This window comes from Wyeomyia smithii, chromosome 3, assembly GCF_029784165.1.
Source record: "Wyeomyia smithii strain HCP4-BCI-WySm-NY-G18 chromosome 3, ASM2978416v1, whole genome shotgun sequence".
In the NCBI taxonomy this organism is placed as follows: domain Eukaryota; kingdom Metazoa; phylum Arthropoda; class Insecta; order Diptera; family Culicidae; genus Wyeomyia; species Wyeomyia smithii.
The window spans coordinates 37,564,282-37,585,200 of record NC_073696.1 but is presented as its reverse complement, the minus strand read 5'-3'; the positions used below and the strand labels follow the sequence as shown (position 1 = coordinate 37,585,200).

The following is a 20,919-nucleotide window of genomic DNA, read 5'->3' as shown; positions in this document are numbered from 1 at the left end:
TATTTTCTATTATTGCCGAAATCCTATCGCCTATCTAAGAGTTTTCTGGAACTGTGCAACCGGTCTTGGCCTAGCTTGAACAGTCTTCCGATATCTACTCACTCTAAAATTTTGCAATTATCCTTGTTGAAACAGGTATGTGGTGGAGATTTCGGTTCCGTTTTGTGTCAGATAGTTTCAGATTTCGGACAAGCACAATTTGCCACTATCGACATAGCGCGGCACGAAGGATGGCGGCTCGATTTCCAACACATCGCGGATATAAATTACGGATGATACGGTGGGAAATATCGAGTGGTATGCTCGCTGCGATCGCTTCCGGTGATCGTATGCTCCTCCTCCTACTCCAAGGTGGAAGTGCGTTTGCGGATGGTTTCGAACTCGACGTAGTCAACTGACCGGTACTCATGTTGAATAAGCCTATATGTCCCATTTTCAGGTGCCGAAACTATGACGATCGATGGTCGAGGCATTGTGGCGCGCTAAAACTAAAAGAGTCACTTTTATTTATTAAACTAATTGGTATTTCATAATCGTTACTTACGGAAAATTTTGTACAACGCTTGCGACGTGGTCGCTCCCGTCAAGAGTATTTTCGTTTGTATAATTACTGCTGCTGACATTCAAAGATCCATTCGAGACTTTTTCTCACAGCCTGCTAATTTTTTTTCGTCGACAGTTGCTTCGCCAACAAAACACATAAAATGCTCATGTTCAACGAAGTGTTTTTTTTTTTTTTGATTCCGTGGTTCGTTTGGCGGTACCTTGATACCAGACCAGATAAATTCCCGTGTGCAAGGCGACTTGGATATCCAACTCAACAGTCAGATCCATTGTACCCCGAAGGGTTCCGCTTGTCATAGATAATTCAGATCGAGCCAACGACTCCCTTTGCCAGTCAAACCCAGCTCCGCAATCGGTTGTTCAAATGTTCACTTTCGGCTACTGGAAAAGCCATGCCAAAATTGAGTTTCACATTCCGTACTAGCGGTTAGGCAATTCTTGCGCTGGAATGCGTTTCAAACAAACAGCAATATGAACTGAAACCGTCCTTAGCGGGATAGTTCGTACATCGGAAAGGGATCCCTGGATTCTCATCGTCGTGATTTTCTTCGATCGTAGCAGTAGGAAGTCATTTATCACGTCTACTTGTCGAAACCCAGTGGACGCTTTTTCATGAAATCCCCTAGAAAAAGACATTGGTTTAGATAAATCCTTCATTTGTAGTTTTACCGCACACTTACTTTCAAAAGCTACATTTTCTGTCCAAAGGTGCTCCAGACACATATCCGGGACGATAGGCTTAAATTGTTCAGCTTGGCCGATATTTATCACATCCTGAAGTGACACCCAAATTTGATCGCAATCTGCAGAGTGGAATTGCTCCTCCTGAGTCCTGCCTGATGGAACAAATTTCTATTACATCCAACACTTACAATGTCGATTGCCGGTGTGGAAAAAAATCTATGCTTACCGAAGGTTCCGAGGCGGTAATACCTATCTGCTTGTTCTTTCCTGTTTCGGAATCAATCGGATTTTTTGCAGCACACTGTAAGGGCGGCTAAAATCAAAAGCGAAATGAAAATTGTGGAAATAAAATACACAATGACAACGGTTGCTATATGAACAAAACAACCTAAACACCACCCGCAGCAACAGTGATGTCAGAAAGTCTGAAGCACTATATTGGAGTACATTCGGAATGAAATATTTCAAACTGTATGTATATCATACAACCATCGTCGATTTCACTGGATCGAATAGATTTACAGTTTACACTTCCATTATTAACAAAATTATTACAAGTTGCATGAAAACGCACGCGAAAATTTTAACATTTTTTATGAGATTTTCATTTCTCTTGAAACCCTAAACAGGGCTTTATGCAAAAGTTTGGAACACCTTTCTGCAACGTCTCATCACTCGCAAGTCTCTTTCGATCTGGTCGAGCCATCATACACGCTGCGCCCCTTAATTTCTTGTGCTGGTAGGGTTGCTGAAGAGAAGGTTGTCGTCCGGCATTCTTACGATGTGACCGGCCCACCGCAACCTATTGTCTCTCGCCAGGTGTGCAATGGGGTTCTCTCCAAACAGCGCTTGTAGCTCATGGTTCATGCGCTGTAGCCATTATCCGTCGTCCGCTTGTGCTCCGCCGTAGATAGTCACCTTCTGTTCGCCGATAGGCACCTTCTGTTCGAAAATATCAAAAGGACTTCCGTAGAGGACTACAGGTTATCAGGGTTTTGTAGTTTTTTGTATCGAAGTGGTCATGTCCGATCATCACCGTGATTGGTGCGTACGTTTGTAATGTCTGAGAAGAACGGGCCGTCGTTGAGAACGTGGTCAATTTGTTTTGCTGTACGTTGGTCGAGGTAAGAAGGGACTTTGGACTGCTAATCCGCGGGAAGCTGCGAAGTTGGTGCATAGCAGGCTGTGCGGACCGATAACCGGCTTATATAAGTCTATCCTTCCGTTCATGTCCCCAACGACGATCTTGATATCCCTACGCGAGCAGCTATCGTAGAGTTTCTCCAGCTGTGCGTAGAACGCTTCTTTCCCTGCATCAGGTCTTCCTTCGTGAGGGCAGTGCACATTGGGAATAGTGTAGTGAACCGGCCTTTAATTCTCAACAAACACAACCTGTCGCTGATTGCCTGCCGCTTTGGTGGTACTGTGCCTTGCGGCCACAAATCCACCGTACCTTCTCTCCTTTCAGGCAAAGCTCCTGGAGCGCAACGATGTCGAAGTGACGGGGTTCTAGCTGATCCAGCAGAATCCGGTCGACATCCGGGTCGTTAAGCGATCTACTGTTACATGTACTGAGCTTCTAATCGTCGTCCTTATTTCGTCGGCTGGGTCATTGCCGATTGCTCCGGTTCGTTTTGAATTCTTGATTCTCCGTAGTATGTTTATTTTAGTATGCTGCCTTACTAGGGCTGCGATGCCTAGTCTCGCGACGGAGCTGCCGCCATGGATGTAGCTTGTGAGACACCGCATTTCATAGTTCAACCGTCCGGTCCGGATCAGTCGCAGTTTGAGCCGCCCCTAGCCTGTAGGGTAGACGCGCAGACAAGCTGCTCTCTAAGGAGAACAACTACCCCACCGGTTCACCGGTTTTTCCTTGGTTGCTCGTATCCCAGTCGGTACCACGTGGAGGTAGGAATAGGGCATTATGCCTTGAACCACACTGGGGTCTATTTTATTCTAACTAGTACGGGTGAACTGTTAAAAAGCACTGCCCAGCCGTTTACCAAATCTAGCTCTCCTCAATATCGAATCATTGTTGCTGAAAGAGCTTGGCGTTGACGATGTGTTCAATATATTCAGTACATCTTCGGAGATTCTATTCCGAAGTGATTTTTTTTGCTTTTACGATACTATTTTAAGCGTCATTAAATAAGCATATTCAAACTCTTTTTTCTCTTTTTTAAAATGACATACATGAAAACTAGCCCCCCCTAGAAATTTTCCTTCGTTGCGCCCATGGCTTTAAGTATACAAAAGTATACCAAACTAAAATATATGAATATTTCTATGTAACCTTATTCATGGAATTTGATTATTATATAGCTTTAAATATACAATTGAAAATGTAGATAATATCAAAATTAGACAGAAAACATAAACTACAGTAGATCGTTTCTGTTGTGGTTTCCGAAAAAATAGTACATATGAGAAACATCCTCTGGGAAAATGATTCATTCGGGAAACGATACATTATTCTTCGGGGAAATGTTACATTCGGGGAATCGTTTTTCAGGGTAGTGTTACATTCGGGGAAATATTTTTCGGGGAACTGGTACATTCGGGAAAAAATCTTTCGGGGAAATGATCTTCGGGGAATCGGTACATTCGGGGAAATATCTTTCGAGAAAATGGGTTTCGGAGAATTGTTATAAAATCAGCAATACATTTAGGGGAAAATTGTGTGTTTTATTTTCAGTAAAAACTGTAATAAATTAATTGGATTGTAAATCAGGTTGTTTTTTTTTTGTAATTTTTGCTCGAACCATTAGTACCACTACTGAAAGCATTAGATTTATTTCGTTAAAGCTTGATGTTCTGTTTAAAAATATATACCTACTTAGTACTTAATTTTTATTTTGTGATTTTTGTATCGCTCTGTTACAATAAATTTATTGAGTCCATTTAGCATTACCCAGGTTGCACCACGTGGAGGCGGACTCATTTGCAACCCAAAAATTTCAAATTCTAGTCTGATTTCTAAATTTCGATTCCTTATTACTGATTTTCCAAATTTTAGGTTAGAATTTCAAATTTTCAATTTCTCATTTCAAATTCATATTTTCCATTTCAAAATTCTTAATTTTCTTATTTCTAATCTCTTCCTGTCCTAATCTTAAATCTCTTATTTCTAATCTTAAATAGTCTGCTTCCAATTTCAAATTAAAATTTTCAATGTCTAATTTCAAATTCTCAATAGCTCATTACTAATCTCCAACTTTATATTAAAAATAAAAAAATAATTGTTTCAAAATACTATTTTTTTACTTCAAATTACATATTACATATCTTACAAATTTAAAATTTTTAGCTATCAATTTCCTCATACCTGCTGTTCAAATCACAACTATTAATTTTTATTTCTAATTTCTAACTGCTAAATTGTATTTTCTCATTTCTTACCAATTTAGAAATTAGAAAATACAATGTCTTATCTTTAGTCTTTATTTTCTTAAATTAATTCTGCAAATTTTATTCGTTTTTCGATTTTAATTTTTTTTATTTCAATTTTTTTTCTATTTTCAAATTCAAACCTATTGCTACTCTCAAAGTTATAGTTAAGAATTCTTCTTTATATCTATAATATTCGCTAATATTTAACAAACACACATTCTTCCATTCTATTTTTTTATACACACACTATGCAAAGGGGTGTGTGTATAAAAAAACATTCGCTACAAACATACAACATATACATGAACTCTTATTACAAATACACACAAATTTCCTCTCGTCTCTTTTTTTTTCATAAACACACTGTACAAAGGAAGTGTGTATATGAAAAAAAACTTACAAAAATATACACATACATACACACTTTCTTTCATTTCATCTTTTTTATACACACACTTTGCAAAAGAAGTGTGTATATAAAAAAGAACATTTGCTACAAACATACAACATATACATAACATTTCCTCTCATTCCTTTTTTTTCATAAACACACTGTACAACGGTAGTGTGTATATGAAAAAAAAAGATTCATACATATACACATACACACACACTTTCATTCGTTCATTCCATCTTTTTCATACACACACTGTTCAAATGAAGTGTGTTTATGAAAAAGAAAAACATTCACTGCAAACATACAACATAAACACACAGGATAAGAGGATAAGGATAGGATTTTTTCGTTCCGTCATTCGGCATACATCCTCAATCATCCATTCACCATCCATCCATAATCCATTAATCATCCTTCCATTATCCGCCATCCATTTTCCATTCATTGCTTATTTGCTACATACTCCAAATCTACACATACACAATATCAACACACACAGATACACACCACACATACACACAAGAAAAATGTACAACTCAAACAAAATGCAATAATCACTACAAAGCAATATTAGCAATACAATGATGTGATGCATATAGAAAAAACTTACACAAACAAAATATAAAACTGTAACAAAAATCCAAAAAACGAATATTTCATCCTCGCCGCAAAGATTTTGCATGCGGCGAGTACGTCTCAGCAACCCTTGGCTATCGCAATCCACCGATCTCGTTTGTGACATTCCGCTACATTGCGGCCAGGTGTTTCGACGTTGTTTGTCAGTTAGCACCATCATGCTGGTAACTAACGCTTCCTGTAAGAATAGGCTGGGATAAGATTTCGCGAACATTGTTGGATTCGGTGTATCGTTCAATGGTACAAGCGATCCAGCTAGCGCCAATATATCAGGAAATACTTTTTCCGCTGCAGTGAAATACGCCGGTTGGATCGTTTGTTCCTTCGAATTTTTGTAAACTTCATCCTCTTCGGAACTCCGGTCCCGGCACAAACAGCCACATGCCCCAAACGTGCGTTTTAACTTCTTCCAACACGTTCTAAGCAATCCCATCACGGAGCAAGAATAATGTATGTTCGTTCCTATCCTATCCTTATCCTCTTATGATTATTGTAAGGGTTTGCATAGCCTAGTGTACTACGATTGAATATCGTCGTTTTGTTTATTGGTAGCTATGGATTTTTTCTTCGGCAAACAACAACGCTAAGGTGTTGATTTTTCATGGTTACCTACGAGTGAAAATCGTTATTTGACAGCTTGAGATTATATTATAATTTGTTTTTATATTTCAGCGTTGGGTGGACTGATTTGCATCCGTCGTAAAACCGGTTGGAGAGCCTGCGGACATGGTCATGAGAAACGTGACCATCCAGGACGTTCGGACAAAAGATTGAAACTTTGATTCGACAAAATAAATTGAAATTTTATTAGCATTCATTTTATTTTATTATTTTCTATTATTGCCGAAATCCTATCGCCTATCTAAGAGTTTTCTGGACCTGTGCAACCGGTCTTGGCCTAGCTTGACCAGTCTTCCGATATCTACTCACTCTAAAATTTTGCAATTATCCTTGTTGAAACAGGTATGTGGTGGAGATTTCGGTTCCGTTTTGTTTCAGATAGTTTAAGATTTCGGACAAGCACAATTTGCCACTATCGACATAGCGCGGCACGAAGGATGGCGGCTCGATTTCCAACACATCGCGGATATAAATTACGGATGATACGGTGGGAAATATCGAGTGGTATGCTCGCTGCGATCGCTTCCGGTGATCGTATGCTCCTCCTCCTACTCCAAGGTGGAAGTGCGTTTGCGGATGGTTTCGAACTCGACGTAGTCAACTGACCGGTACTCATGTTGAATAAGCCTATATGTCCCATTTTCAGGTGCCGAAACTATGACGATCGATGGTCGAGGCATTGTGGCGCGCTAAAACTAAAAGAGTCACTTTTATTTATTAAACTAATTGGTATTTCATAATCGTTACTTACGGAAAATTTTGTACAACGCTTGCGACGTGGTCGCTCCCGTCAAGAGTATTTTCGTTTGTATAATTACTGCTGCTGACATTCAAAGATCCATTCGAGACTTTTTCTCACAGCCTGCTAATTTTTTTTCGTCGACAGTTGCTTCGCCAACAAAACACATAAAATGCTCATGTTCAACGAAGTGTTTTTTTTTTTTTAATTCCGGGGTTCGTTTGGCGGTACCTTGATACCAGACCAGATAAATTCCCGTGTGCAAGGCGACTTGGATATCCAACTCAACAGTCAGATCCATTGTACCCCGAAGGGTTCCGCTTGTTATAGATAATTCAGATCGAGCCAACGACTCCCTTTGCCAGTCAAACCCAGCTTCCGCAATCGGTTGTTCAAATGTTCACTTTCGGCTACTGGAAAAGCCATGCCAAAATTGAGTTTCACATTCCGTACTAGCGGTTAGGCAATTCTTGCGCTGGAATGCGTTTCAAACAAACAGCAATATGAACTGAAACCGTCCTTAGCGGGATAGTTCGTACATCGGAAAGGGATCCCTGGATTCTCATCGTCGTGATTTTCTTCGATCGTAGCAGTAGGAAGTCATTTATCACGTCTACTTGTCGAAACCCAGTGGACGCTTTTTCATGAAATCCCCTAGAAAAAGACATTGGTTTAGATAAATCCTTCATTTGTAGTTTTACCGCACACTTACTTTCAAAAGCTACATTTTCTGTCCAAAGGTGCTCCAGACACATATCCGGGACGATAGGCTTAAATTGTTCAGCTTGGCCGATATTTATCACATCCTGAAGTGACACCCAAATTTGATCGCAATCTGCAGAGTGGAATTGCTCCTCCTGAGTCCTGCCTGATGGAACAAATTTCTATTACATCCAACACTTACAATGTCGATTGCCGGTGTGGAAAAAAATCTATGCTTACCGAAGGTTCCGAGGCGGTAATACCTATCTGCTTGTTCTTTCCTGTTTCGGAATCAATCGGATTTTTTGCAGCACACTGTAAGGGCGGCTAAAATCAAAAGCGAAATGAAAATTGTGGAAAAAAAATACACAATGACAACGGTTGCTATATGAACAAAACAACCTAAACACCACCCGCAGCAACAGTGATGTCAGAAAGTCTGAAGCACTATATTGGAGTACATTCGGAATGAAATATTTCAAACTGTATGTATATCATACAACCATCGTCGATTTCACTGGATCGAATAGATTTACAGTTTACACTTCCATTATTAACAAAATTATTACAAGTTGCATGAAAACGCACGCGAAAATTTTCACATTTTTTATGAGATTTTCATTTCTCTTGAAACCCTAAACAGGGCTTTATGCAAAAGTTTGGAACACCTTTCTGCAACGTCTCATCACTCGCAAGTCTCTTTCGATCTGGTCGAGCCATCATACACGCTGCGCCCCTTAATTTCTTGCGCTGGTAGGGTTGCTGAAGAGAAGGTTGTCGTCCGGCATTCTTACGATGTGACCGGCCCACCGCAACCTATTGTCTCTCGCCAGGTGTGCAATGGGGTTCTCTCCAAACAGCGCTTGTAGCTCATGGTTCATGCGCTGTAGCCATTATCCGTCGTCCGCTTGTGCTCCGCCGTAGATAGTCACCTTCTGTTCGCCGATAGGCACCTTCTGTTCGAAAATATCAAAAGGACTTCCGTAGAGGACTACAGGTTATCAGGGTTTTGTAGTTTTTTGTATCGAAGTGGTCATGTCCGATCATCACCGTGATTGGTGCGTACGTTTGTAATGTCTGAGAAGAACGGGCCGTCGTTGAGAACGTGGTCAATTTGTTTTGCTGTACGTTGGTCGAGGTAAGAAGGGACTTTGGACTGCTAATCCGCGGGAAGCTGCGAAGTTGGTGCATAGCAGGCTGTGCGGGCCGATAACCGGCTTATATAAGTCTATCCCTCCGTTCATGTCCCCAACGACGATCTTGATATCTCTACGCGAGCAGCTATCGTAGAGTTTCTCCAGCTGTGCGTAGAACGCTTCTTTCCCTGCATCAGGTCTTCCTTCGTGAGGGCAGTGCACATTGGGAATAGTGTAGTGAACCGGCCTTTAATTCTCAACAAACACAACCTGTCGCTGATTGCCTGCCGCTTTGGTGGTACTGTGCCTTGCGGCCACAAATCCACCGTACCTTCTCTCCTTTCAGGCAAAGCTCCTGGAGCGCAACGATGTCGAAGTGACGGGGTTCTAGCTGATCCAGCAGAATCCGGTCGACATCCGGGTCGTTAAGCGATCTACTGTTACATGTACTGAGCTTCTAATCGTCGTCCTTATTTCGTCGGCTGGGTCATTGCCGATTGCTCCGGTTCGTTTTGAATTCTTGATTCTCCGTAGTATGTTTATTTTAGTATGCTGCCTTACTAGGGCTGCGATGCCTAGTCTCGCGACGGAGCTGCCGCCATGGATGTAGCTGGTGAGACACCGCATTTCATAGTTCAACCGTCCGGTCCGGATCAGTCGCAGTTTGAGCCGCCCCTAGCCTGTAGGGTAGACGCGCAGACAAGCTGCTCTCTAAGGAGAACAACTACCCCACCGGTTCACCGGTTTTTCCTTGGTTGCTCGTATCCCAGTCGGTACCACGTGGAGGTAGGAATAGGGCATTATGCCTTGAACCACACTGGGGTCTATTTTATTCTAACTAGTACGGGTGAATTGTTAAAAAGCACTGCCCAGCCGTTTACCAAATCTAGCTCTCCTCAATATCGAATCATTGTTGCTGAAAGAGCTTGGCGTTGACGATGTGTTCAATATATTCAGTACATCTTCGGAGATTCTATTCCGAAGTGATTTTTTTTGCTTTTACGATACTATTTTAAGCGTCATTAAATAAGCATATTCAAACTCTTTTTTCTCTTTTTTAAAATGACATACATGAAAACTAGCCCCCCCTAGAAATTTTCCTTCGTTGCGCCCATGGCTTTAAGTATACAAAAGTATACCAAACTAAAATATATGAATATTTCTATGTAACCTTATTCATGGAATTTGATTATTATATAGCTTTAAATATACAATTGAAAATGTAGATAATATCAAAATTAGACAGAAAACATAAACTAGAGTAGAACGTTTCTGTTGTGGTTTCCGAAAAAATAGTACATATGAGAAACATCCTCTGGGAAAATGATTCATTCGGGAAACGATACATTATTCTTCGGGGAAATGTTACATTCGGGGAATCGTTTTTCAGGGTAGTGTTACATTCGGGGAAATATTTTTCGGGGAACTGGTACATTCGGGAAAAAATCTTTCGGGGAAATGATCTTCGGGGAATCGGTACATTCGGGGAAATATCTTTCGAGAAAATGGGTTTCGGGGAATTGTTATACAATCAGCAATACATTTAGGGGAAAATTGTGTGTTTTATTTTCAGTAAAAACTGTAATAAATTGATTGGATTGTAAATCAGGTTTTTTTTTTTGTAATTTTTGCTCGAACCATTAGTACCACTACTGGAAGCATTAGATTTATTTCGTTAAAGCTTGATGTTCTGTTTAAAAATATATACCTACTTAGCACTTAATTTTTATTTTGTGATTTTTGTATCGCTCTGTTACAATAAATTTATTGAGTCCATTTAGCATTACCCAGGTTGCACCACGTGGAGGCGGACTCATTTGCAACCCAAAAATTTCAAATTCTAGTCTGATTTCTAAATTTCGATTCCTTATTACTGATTTTCCAAATTTTAAGTTAGAATTTCAAATTTTCAATTTCTCATTTCAAATTCATATTTTCCATTTCAAAATTCTTGATTTTCTTATTTCTAATCTCTTCCTGTCCTAATCTTAAATCTCTTATTTCTAATCTTAAATAGTCTGCTTCCAATTTCAAATTAAAATTTTCAATGTCTAATTTCAAATTCTCAATAGCTCATTACTAATCTCCAACTTTATATTAAAAATAAAAAAATAATTGTTTCAAAATACTATTTTTTTACTTCAAATTACATATTACATATCTTACAAATTTAAAATTTTTAGCTATCAATTTCCTCATACCTGCTGTTCAAATCACAACTATTAATTTTTATTTCTAATTTCTAACTGCTAAATTGTATTTTCTCATTTCTTACCAATTTAGAAATTAGAAAATACAATGGCTTATCTTTAGTCTTTATTTTCTTAAATTAATTCTGCAAATTTTATTCGTTTTTCGATTTTAATTTTTTTTATTTCAATTTTTTTTTTATTTTCAAATTCAAACCTATTGCTACTCTCAAAGTTATAGTTAAGAATTCTTCTTTATATCTATAATATTCGCTAATATTTAACAAACACACATTCTTCCATTCTATTTTTTTATACACACACTATGCAAAGGGGTGTGTGTATAAAAAAACATTCGCTACAAACATACAACATATACATGAACTCTTATTACAAATACACACAAATTTCCTCTCGTCTCTTTTTTTTCATGAACACACTGTACAAAGGAAGTGTGTATATGAAAAAAAACTTACAAAAATATACACATACATACACACTTTCTTTCATTTCATCTTTTTTATACACACACTTTGCAAAAGAAGTGTGTATATAAAAAAGAACATTTGCTACAAACATACAACATATACATAACATTTCCTCTCATTCCTTTTTTTTCATAAACACACTGTACAACGGTAGTGTGTATATGAAAAAAAAAAGATTCATACATATACACATACACACACAATTTCATTCGTTCATTCCATCTTTTTCATACACACACTGTTCAAATGAAGTGTGTTTATGAAAAAGAAAAACATTCACTGCAAACATACAACATAAACACACAGGATAAGAGGATAAGGATAGGATTTTTTCGTTCCGTCATTCGGCATACATCCTCAATCATCCATTCACCATCCATCCATAATCCATTAATCATCCTTCCATTATCCGCCATCCATTTTCCATTCATTGCTTATTTGCTACATACTCCAAATCTACACATACACAATATCAACACACACAGATACACACCACACATACACACAAGAAAAATGTACAACTCAAACAAAATGCAATAATCACTACAAAGCAATATTAGCAATACAATGATGTGATGCATATAGAAAAAACTTACACAAACAAAATATAAAACTGTAACAAAAATCCAAAAAACGAATATTTCATCCTCGCCGCAAAGATTTTGCATGCGGCGAGTACGTCTTAGCAACCCTTGGCTATCGCAATCCACCGATCTCGTTTGTGACATTCCGCTACATTGCGGCCAGGTGTTTCGACGTTGTTTGTCAGTTAGCACCATCATGCTGGTAACTAACGCTTCCTGTAAGAATAGGCTGGGATAAGATTTCGCGAACATTGTTGGATTCGGTGTATCGTTCAATGGTACAAGCGATCCAGCTAGCGCCAATGTATCAGGAAATACTTTTTCCGCTGCAGTGAAATACGCCGGTTGGATCGTTTGTTCCTTCGAATTTTTGTAAACTTCATCCTCTTCGGAACTCCGGTCCCGGCACAAACAGCCACATGCCCCAAACGTGCGTTTTAACTTCTTCCAACACGTTCTAAGCAATCCCATCACGGAGCAAGAATAATGTATGTTCGTTCCTATCCTATCCTTATCCTCTTATGATTATTGTAAGGGTTTGCATAGCCTAGTGTACTACGATTGAATATCGTCGTTTTGTTTATTGGTAGCTATGGATTTTTTCTTCGGCAAACAACAACGCTAAGGTGTTGATTTTTCATGGTTACCTACGAGTGAAAATCGTTATTTGACAGCTTGAGATTATATTATAATTTGTTTTTATATTTCAGCGTTGGGTGGACTGATTTGCATCCGTCGTAAAACCGGTTGGAGAGCCTGCGGACATGGTCATGAGAAACGTGACCATCCAGGACGTTCGGACAAAAGATTGAAACTTTGATTCGACAAAATAAATTGAAATTTTATTTTATTATTTTCTATTATTGCCGAAATCCTATCGCCTATCTAAGAGTTTTCTGGAACTGTGCAACCGGTCTTGGCCTAGCTTGACCAGTCTTCCGATATCTACTCACTCTAAAATTTTCCAATTATCCTTGTTGAAACAGGCATGTGGTGGAGATTTCGGTTCCGTTTTGTTTCAGATAGTTTCAGATTTCGGACAAGCACAATTTGCCACTATCGACATAGCGCGGCACGAAGGATGGCGGCTCGATTTCCAACACATCGCGGATATAAATTACGGATGATACGGTGGGAAATATCGAGTGGTATGCTCGCTGCGATCGCTTCCGGTGATTGTATCCTCCTCCTCCTTCTCAGCAATATGAACTGAAACCGTCCTTAGCGGGATAGTTCGTACATCGGAAAGGGATCCCTAGATTCTCATCGTCGTGATTTTCTTCGATCGTAGCAGTAGGTAGTCATTTATCACGTCTACTTGTCGAAACCCAGTGGACGTTTTTTCATGAAATCCCCTAGAAAAAGACATTGGTTTAGATAAATCTTTCATTTGTAGTTTTACCGCACACTTACTTTGAAAAGCTACATTTTCTGTCCAAAGGTGCTCCAGACACATATCCGGGACGATAGGCTTAAATTGTTCAGCTTGGCCGATATTTATCACATCCTGAAGTGACACCCAAATTTGATCGCAATCTGCAGAGTGGAATTGCTCCTCCTGAGTCCTGCCTGATGGAACAAATTTCTATTACATCCAACACTTACAATGTCGATTGCCGGTGTGGAAAAAAATCTATGCTTACCGAAGGTTCCGAAGCGGTAATACATATCTGCTTGTTCTTTCCTGTTTCGGAATCTAAAATCAAAAGCGAAATGAAAATTGTGGAAATAAAATACACAATGACAACGGTTGCTATATGAACAAAACAACCTAAACACCACCCGCAGCAACAGTGATGTCAGAAAGTCTGAAGCACTATATTGGAGTACATTCGGAATGAAATATTTCAAACTGTATGTATATCATACAACCATCGTCGATTTCACTGGATCGAATAGATTTACAGTTTACAGTTCCATTATTAACAAAATTATTACAAGTTGCATGGAAACGCACGCGAAAATTTTAACATTTTTTATGAGATTTTCATTTCTCTTGAAACCCTAAACAGGGCTTTATGCGAAAGTTTGGAACACCTTTCTGCAACGTAGCCATACTTTTAATATAGTGCTTTTCAAAAGCGTGCGCCACTGCATGCAAAATAAAAATGAACTGTCAAACGAAAAAGCAATGACCGCAATGACAGTGATAGGTTGTCTTGCTCTTACTTACAGTGCGCCACATGCTGCTATTGTCACTCGCGGTATAAACTGAATGCACTTTTGCTGTCCGCAAGAAGGTGTGAATAGCGCCATTGAAGCACACATCAATTTTTTTGCGTGATAAGGACATTCTGCAACGAAAGCCAACCAAAAAGGTGTTTTTTATCGTGTTTCCAATTTGATTACTCCATTAGAAAACTCTGAAACGCATTGCTCAGGTGTAAAAATAGATTAGGTTGTTGTTATTTGTACATTTATATTTTGCTGTTAATTCGAAAAAACTACTAAACTACAAAGGTACTCTGAAAAGTAAGAGCTTCAATTATTTTTAATGCCTAGTTCAATTATTCGACACAGTCCATTTTGAGCAGATTGTGATTGATAAAAGATTATTGCCAATTCAGCAGCGATGATTGGATTCGTATATTAAGAGTAGATTAATAAACTTGAAAGCTAGCCTGCAATCGGTTGATGCGATCTGTGTGATTTTCTATTGTGTACTGTAATCATATCTAGTCCTGGTGAACAAGTATAAAATAAAAATGTATCAAAAACGTTTAATGCGAATTATCTATCTGCTAATCTTTATGATCGTACTTATATTGCTGTATAAGAGTTTTTCCAATGCTCCAGAAACGACGAATGAACTTCAGGTAAGATTTAACCATTTGTTTTACAGAACTATTAGATACGCAAAATAATATTAATTTTACAGGAAGAATCAATAAATCGACCGTCAGATGCTCCCGTCTATGTGATGGTCTACTATGAAGCCCTTTGTCCAGATTCCAAAAATTTCGTTCTTAAGCAATTACATCCCACTTTTGTGCGTGCTCCAAGCCTTATTGAGATTCAGTTTGTGCCGTATGGAAAGGCCACGGTAAGATAATCGTAGACTCTGCTTGTGTGAAATATGATTAGATTAATTCCTTTACTTTTTCTTATACATCACAGACCAGTACCAACTCGGACGGATCACTATCCTTCGACTGCCAGCATGGGCCAATTGAGTGCGAAGCTAACATTATTCATGCATGCGTTGTTGAGGCAGTTCACGACGCGAAAACGCGACTAAATATGGTCGCTTGCATGATCCGCGACAACCTCATCCCCAAAGATGCATTCTACCGATGTGCCAAAGAGAACTCCGTGGAAATTGAGTCCATTCAGAAGTGCTACGATAGCCCGCATGGTGCGGAGCTACTTAAACTGCACGGTGCAGCAACCCATGCGCTGCGACCGGAGGTTTCGTTCATTCCAACGATTACTCTCGATGGCCAGCTAGGACGGCAGGCCTCTATTTTGAAGGATTTATTCAGTGAGGTATGCAAGGTGGCTTCAGGACGAGGACCGAAACCGGCATCATGCGAATGATAGCAGATGATGCTCTACTCGATAAATCGTTTCTTCCGAAACGAGTTGTACGAGGAGATCCGACAGATTCCAGGACGCATTCAAAGCTCTATTCTACTGCTGCTGCAGTAGTTTGGTTCGATTTAGGTTTACGAACGTACAGAAAAAGCCCTCCACAGAGACTTTTCCAAATACATCGATTAGGTTGAAAGTTTACAAATGATGTGAGAAATTGTTTTTGTTAATAGTCAACGATGTTCCCTATATTTTCTAATTGATCAAGCTAGTGACACACTTCATCTATTTAAAGAAAATCGTATTCCTACACCATTACTTATTTCAATGGTGAAAAGTATCAAACCATATTCATGTGTCTACAATGTTCGTAACTTTAGAATGGTGATTAGAAAATAACTCCAAAACCGTGTACCTAGGAAAAACTACACATATGTAAGCGTTAGTACTGATGAATGTCCTCTAGATTTAAATATTATAGCAATATTAACTGATCAACTGCATTAGTATCTATTTAATAGATGCGTAATATTACCATAACGATTGGTCATCGTAAATACATACATTATAATTGAATAGCTTGAAATAAAATAAATTAGTCAAACCTATATTAAAATAATTGAACTTTTATGAAAAACAGACTCACAAAAAATATGTTAAAAAATTGTCTGCATTGACCTTTTGCGAATTAAAAACACAAGTTTTTAAGGTCAATGAAAGTTACCATTAGAAATTTCGGACTAATTATTGTATGCTTTTCTCACAACGAAAGCTGATTTTATTTATCGTGAGTTCCCTCAACTTAAAGTTTAGTTATTACTAGCGAAAATCTCCATCACTCTGGAATATGTCTTTGAACTTTAAAGTTATAACCCAATTCAATTCGTTTCAACGTCCATTGCCTGTTCCGACTGCGGAACACCATCATCGTAGAACATATACTCATCCTGGTACTCCTTCATAATTTGACTGGAGCGTTTCTCATCCAAAAACAAAGAGTATACTTTCCGAATGTCTTCTACAGTAATTTCAGTAGCCTTGCGCCGCTTACTTACCAGATGAGCTGTTGTTATCGATTGTATGGCATACCGAAGACTGGTTTCCGTTGCGATGCGGCCCAACACCATCAATGCATCATCTTTGATTTGACAGTCTTCCTCTTCACAGCGGATCTTGAGAATTTCTTTGATTTCTTTTGCTGAATAAGGGACGGTCCTTATAATGATCATCCGGTCAAGTAAATCGATCGGAATACCATGGGGACTGCGGTAATTTGTTCCGCGAATCTTGGTTATGCCACGGTTGGTGGCCATAACTACTACCGGAGCCATATCACTCTCAAGCGCTCGATTGAGATAAGAGAAACATTCAATATCTAGCATATGTGCTTCGTCGATAAACAGTACTCCAGGATTGATTTCCGCTTTTCCCTCTTCACGCCACTCCAGTACTTTGCTGTTGATTTGATCGCGTACCTCCTGTTTAATTTCTCCGGTGTCACCCGCGAAAAGTGCCAGGAATCCGTGAGTTCGGCTATTAATAACGTCAATTTCATGAAGTGTCACGGTATGAACGACTTCCTTTCTCTTTTGCAGTTCACCCTCCGGGCATTGAACAAATCTAGTCTGAGCTCCGGTGGCATCATAGTCCCGTGCTCTGGTAAAACTTCTGCCTAGCTTGCTTACTTTACCGGAAGCTTTGTCAATCGTGATGACATCTCCAGCCTGAATCTTCTCCTTCATGAAGCATTCAATAATCTTGTTACCAAGGTCGTAGTTGGTTTCCATATCGGTAGTTTTTATAGTTACTTTACCAACTTTTTGTCCTGTTCCCGTTGCAGGTCGATCTATTTGAATCTCCACGACCTCTCCTTCGATAATTTCGGTTTCTTCCTTAATTCGAACACCAATACTCCTCCGTAGAGCCTGGGAAAGCGCTTCGGTTTTGTTCATCTCAAGGGAATATATTTCCGAGCCAGACATACTAGTAAATGGGGTTTCGTTTCCTAAAGCCTACATCGGGAGCATGAAGTTACTTAAAGATAAAACTGTCTATAGATTCACTAACCTGTGCCATTCCAACAGCGATAGCTGTCTTACCGGTACTTGGTTCCCCGGCCAGTAAGATGCAACGTCCGGCTATTTTGCCCTCGCGTACCATCTGCACTACAATGCCAGCGGCACGACGGGCGTCTTTTTGCCCTACCATGCCTTGCGAAACTGAGCGCGCTTCCAAAACATCGTCTAGCCCTAATCCTCGGATATGCGAATGGGCGCCAATACGCTCGATGCGGGTGATATCTCGAACCTCAATTTTGTCAAGTTCGGCCATCGTTCTGTTGTATGCTAGTATGATAGCCTGAAAATATTTCGTTGATTGAAAAACAGAATATACATATCACCAAGACAACCAGTTCTGCTAGAAGGTTCTCAGGAAGCATTGAAAGTAACATCATAAAATAACATTTGATGTAGCATGATTTATTAATAAATTATATAATATCATACCTCAACTAACTTTCAGGTAACGCTATAAGTTGTATTGTTCTACTTACCTTTTTGTTTTTGCGACAACGTTGATAACCTTTCCGAGAACGGCGGAATCGAAATCGATACTGAAATTTAAACTTGGGGGTTATGTTTGTTGTGTTTGCTTCGTTTATCCACTTGCGCGTTGATGTTTGACAGTAAGGAATGATTTTACTTATACACACCACTAAGATTGGTTCATATATTGAGTTGTATCTACTCAGGTAAAGTGGGGTAAGTGTAAACCGCGGTGCAAACTCATAAATTGGCAGGCTTAAAACATCAGCTCGTTCCGCACAGTATCAGATAGTCACTTAATGTCTGAAAATCTTCACAATGGACCACACAGATTTTATTCACGAGCTCAAGCTGGAATAAAATGAAAGATGATAGTTGTTTAACCATTCCTGTGAATTTCTGGTTCTAAACAGCCTTTATTCGTTACTCTAAAATCAACCTGATATCATTTTCTACCTTTATGCCCTTTTAAAGATTTTTTGCTTCTCTATGTTTTATCTGCTTTTTCTAAATAATAAAATTCACAGGAACGGCTAAAAAGCAATAATCTTTCATTTTTTCCAGCTTGAGCTGTAAGGCGAAACCTGTGTTTATCAGAGTTATACAGAATTGCGATAATTTTTTTTAAAAGCTAAAAAAAATGATCTGTAATAATGTTGTTATAACATTGCGAGAACATGCTTCTGAAGGAAAACAAAAAAATATATCGCAAAAATTATGTCAAGGCTAAAAAAGAGTAAAATGGAAAATGACCGCATAACGACCTCGAATTGCAAAAGGCTATTTTATAACTTAGAAAAAAAAAAAACAATAAGAAGTTATCCATTGCGCTCAGAATAGGGAAAATATACTTCTAAAATCAAAAAAAAGAAAATAATTTTGAATTGAGCCACAATCAGAAGAGTCTAAAAGAAATAGAAAAATTTACAACATAATTCTAGCTGGATACGCCTTGAGTTCTACATTCCGTATCGGAATTTGACCTTCTTATCAAACAGACTTCGCAGCCAATTCTTAAGTGCACAGGACAATTATTAGCGGGGCTAGCGCTACGATCCTACTACCACTAACAGTCTCTCCCGAGTCGAGACTCAAACTGGCTTGTTAGGACCTCGAGACCAGCTGGGAAAGGACGATAAGTTACTCAGAACGAAAAAAAGTTTAAAAGAAAATGCACCATGAGTGGTCCAATTTAAAATCGCAATTTATTTGTAAAATGATTGTTTTTGAGTTTTGATTATTTTCAAGCTTTCAAGATTGCAGTTCACACTTAGGTAAAAACATATTTTAGATAAATGTGAAACGGGAAGAATAATGATAAATTTACAGTTCAAGAAATGTTCGTTTGATAGCAACAAAATCCGTTCTGTTCTGTGTTATAGCAGCATGATTTTATCTCCGTCATTGTTTCTCAGAAGAGACCAGAAGGGGCCGTTCCTAAAGCACGTGGTCATGATTTGACAGGGGTCTGACGTTTGATGAGTATCCCGTATCCAAAACCTTAATGCAAAATGGCGTCATTTGTTCAGTAAACAACTTGAAAACCACGATTTTTCTCGACCACAGTGCAGTTCTAACATAAAGATATATTACCGTGTGAATGGTGTTGCCAAAATTATCACAATAATGATTGTCGTTACTGGCAAATGTTGTCGTGTTTTGCTGTGTCAGTGGCACCGCAACGTCAGTGGTACCGCAACGTCAGTGGTACCACAATGTCAGTGGTACCGCTATAAAATTTGGTAACGCGACTTTTATATCAGATTTGACGTTTATAGCATGTTTTGATCACTTTTAATAACCCCCCTACCCCCCCCCCCCTTCCCGTGGTCTTTTGGCCAACCCCCCTTATTACATTTTTGATTATTAAACCTACAGTACATTCTATATTACTAAAATGCAAAAGCTTCATTCTTGACTTGGTGATAACTATAAATTATAAATCAGGGAAAAAGACCATCCCCCACCCTCGTGCGTGGTCTTTTGACAAACCCCACCGTCCCCCTCTTCACGACCGCGTGGTTTAGGCCCCAGAAACTGTTGTTTCTCTCGAAGTTGGATATGTTAGCACATAACTGGTGTTCTATGCTACCAATGTCTTTGTGATGATGTCACCGACAAACTGACATGAAACTAGATTCTGAAATTTGCTCAAAAATCCAAAACCGTCATTTTAAAATGCAGCGATCGCTTATGTCAGAATTGGCTGTCAACCGATGTTACGTTTGATATGACGGAATGCTGATCAGTCATCAACAGGGATGCCAGGTCATTTTTTCAAATGTTATCACGCATCACGAAACATATTATCACACATTATTAATATGTGAACACATCTCTACTGAAATTTTTACAGTTACCAAACATCATAGTAAACACACCAAATTGTGTTCAACTAATCTGCCAACTATTAGGTTTTCACGTCTTCATACGAGCTCAAATATCTTCCAAATAAAGACAAGCCTTCACATCTGGCATCTCTGGTCATCTGTAGCACGGTAGAGTTGTTGCGCAAACCCATGTATGTGTGGCGCTGATGTTGTAACGTATTTAGATTTGAAATTTTGAGCAGAATAATCGTACATTTTTGTTCAAGGATTCATGTCAGTTTGTCGGTGATGATGTGATGATTTTAGTTACGCCAAAAAATCAGAAATATGACGCAGGGAAAAAAGGCAACCAAAACCTACATATGCATTTTGATTCGATTGT

At 38.9% G+C, this 20,919-nt stretch overlaps 2 protein-coding genes and 5 long non-coding RNA genes across 7 annotated transcripts; 3 read left to right on the top strand and 4 right to left on the bottom strand.

Moving 5' to 3' along the window:
• Nucleotides 1-17: 17 nt before the first annotated feature.
• Nucleotides 18-1,647, bottom strand: LOC129730530 (uncharacterized). Its single transcript, XR_008728870.1, has 4 exons — nucleotides 1,475-1,647; nucleotides 1,245-1,400; nucleotides 545-1,186; nucleotides 18-488 (listed from the first exon to the last, which is right to left on the bottom strand). It is a non-coding gene; the product is annotated as an uncharacterized LOC129730530 (long non-coding RNA).
• Nucleotides 1,648-4,851: 3,204 nt separating this feature from the next.
• On the top strand, nucleotides 4,852-6,478 carry LOC129730529 (uncharacterized). The gene is made up of 2 exons (XR_008728869.1): nucleotides 4,852-6,286; nucleotides 6,344-6,478. It is a non-coding gene; the product is annotated as an uncharacterized LOC129730529 (long non-coding RNA).
• LOC129730528 (uncharacterized) lies at nucleotides 6,454-8,136 on the bottom strand. The gene is made up of 4 exons (XR_008728868.1): nucleotides 7,974-8,136; nucleotides 7,744-7,899; nucleotides 7,044-7,685; nucleotides 6,454-6,987 (listed from the first exon to the last, which is right to left on the bottom strand). It is a non-coding gene; the product is annotated as an uncharacterized LOC129730528 (long non-coding RNA).
• A 3,640-nt stretch (nucleotides 8,137-11,776) lies between these two features.
• LOC129730527 (uncharacterized) lies at nucleotides 11,777-12,975 on the top strand. Its single transcript, XR_008728867.1, has 2 exons — nucleotides 11,777-12,783; nucleotides 12,841-12,975. It is a non-coding gene; the product is annotated as an uncharacterized LOC129730527 (long non-coding RNA).
• LOC129730526 (uncharacterized) lies at nucleotides 12,960-13,916 on the bottom strand. The gene is made up of 3 exons (XR_008728866.1): nucleotides 13,774-13,916; nucleotides 13,544-13,699; nucleotides 12,960-13,485 (listed from the first exon to the last, which is right to left on the bottom strand). It is a non-coding gene; the product is annotated as an uncharacterized LOC129730526 (long non-coding RNA).
• Nucleotides 13,917-14,345: 429 nt separating this feature from the next.
• On the top strand, nucleotides 14,346-16,280 carry LOC129730525 (GILT-like protein 2). Its single transcript, XM_055689924.1, has 3 exons — nucleotides 14,346-14,946; nucleotides 15,009-15,173; nucleotides 15,248-16,280. The coding sequence occupies exons 1-3, from the start codon at nucleotides 14,836-14,838 to the stop codon at nucleotides 15,665-15,667; spliced, it is 696 nt and encodes a 231-aa protein (XP_055545899.1). The 5' UTR covers nucleotides 14,346-14,835; the 3' UTR covers nucleotides 15,668-16,280.
• A 136-nt stretch (nucleotides 16,281-16,416) lies between these two features.
• Nucleotides 16,417-18,350, bottom strand: LOC129730524 (ruvB-like helicase 2). The gene is made up of 3 exons (XM_055689923.1): nucleotides 18,216-18,350; nucleotides 17,729-18,019; nucleotides 16,417-17,673 (listed from the first exon to the last, which is right to left on the bottom strand). The coding sequence occupies exons 2-3, from the start codon at nucleotides 17,990-17,992 to the stop codon at nucleotides 16,540-16,542; spliced, it is 1,398 nt and encodes a 465-aa protein (XP_055545898.1). The 5' UTR covers nucleotides 17,993-18,019; nucleotides 18,216-18,350; the 3' UTR covers nucleotides 16,417-16,539.
• Nucleotides 18,351-20,919: the final 2,569 nt, after the last annotated feature.

Coding starts and splice junctions, on each gene's coding strand:
- LOC129730524 (XM_055689923.1), bottom strand. CDS start 17,992: ATGGCCGAACTTGACAAAATTGAGGTTCGAGATATCACCCGCATCGAG. Junction 17,674..17,728: donor TCGCTGTTGGAATGGCACAG/GTTAGTGAATCT, acceptor CTCCCGATGTAG/GCTTTAGGAAACGAAACCCC.
- LOC129730525 (XM_055689924.1), top strand. CDS start 14,836: ATGTATCAAAAACGTTTAATGCGAATTATCTATCTGCTAATCTTTATG. Junction 14,947..15,008: donor AAACGACGAATGAACTTCAG/GTAAGATTTAAC, acceptor TTAATTTTACAG/GAAGAATCAATAAATCGACC. Junction 15,174..15,247: donor TGCCGTATGGAAAGGCCACG/GTAAGATAATCG, acceptor TATACATCACAG/ACCAGTACCAACTCGGACGG.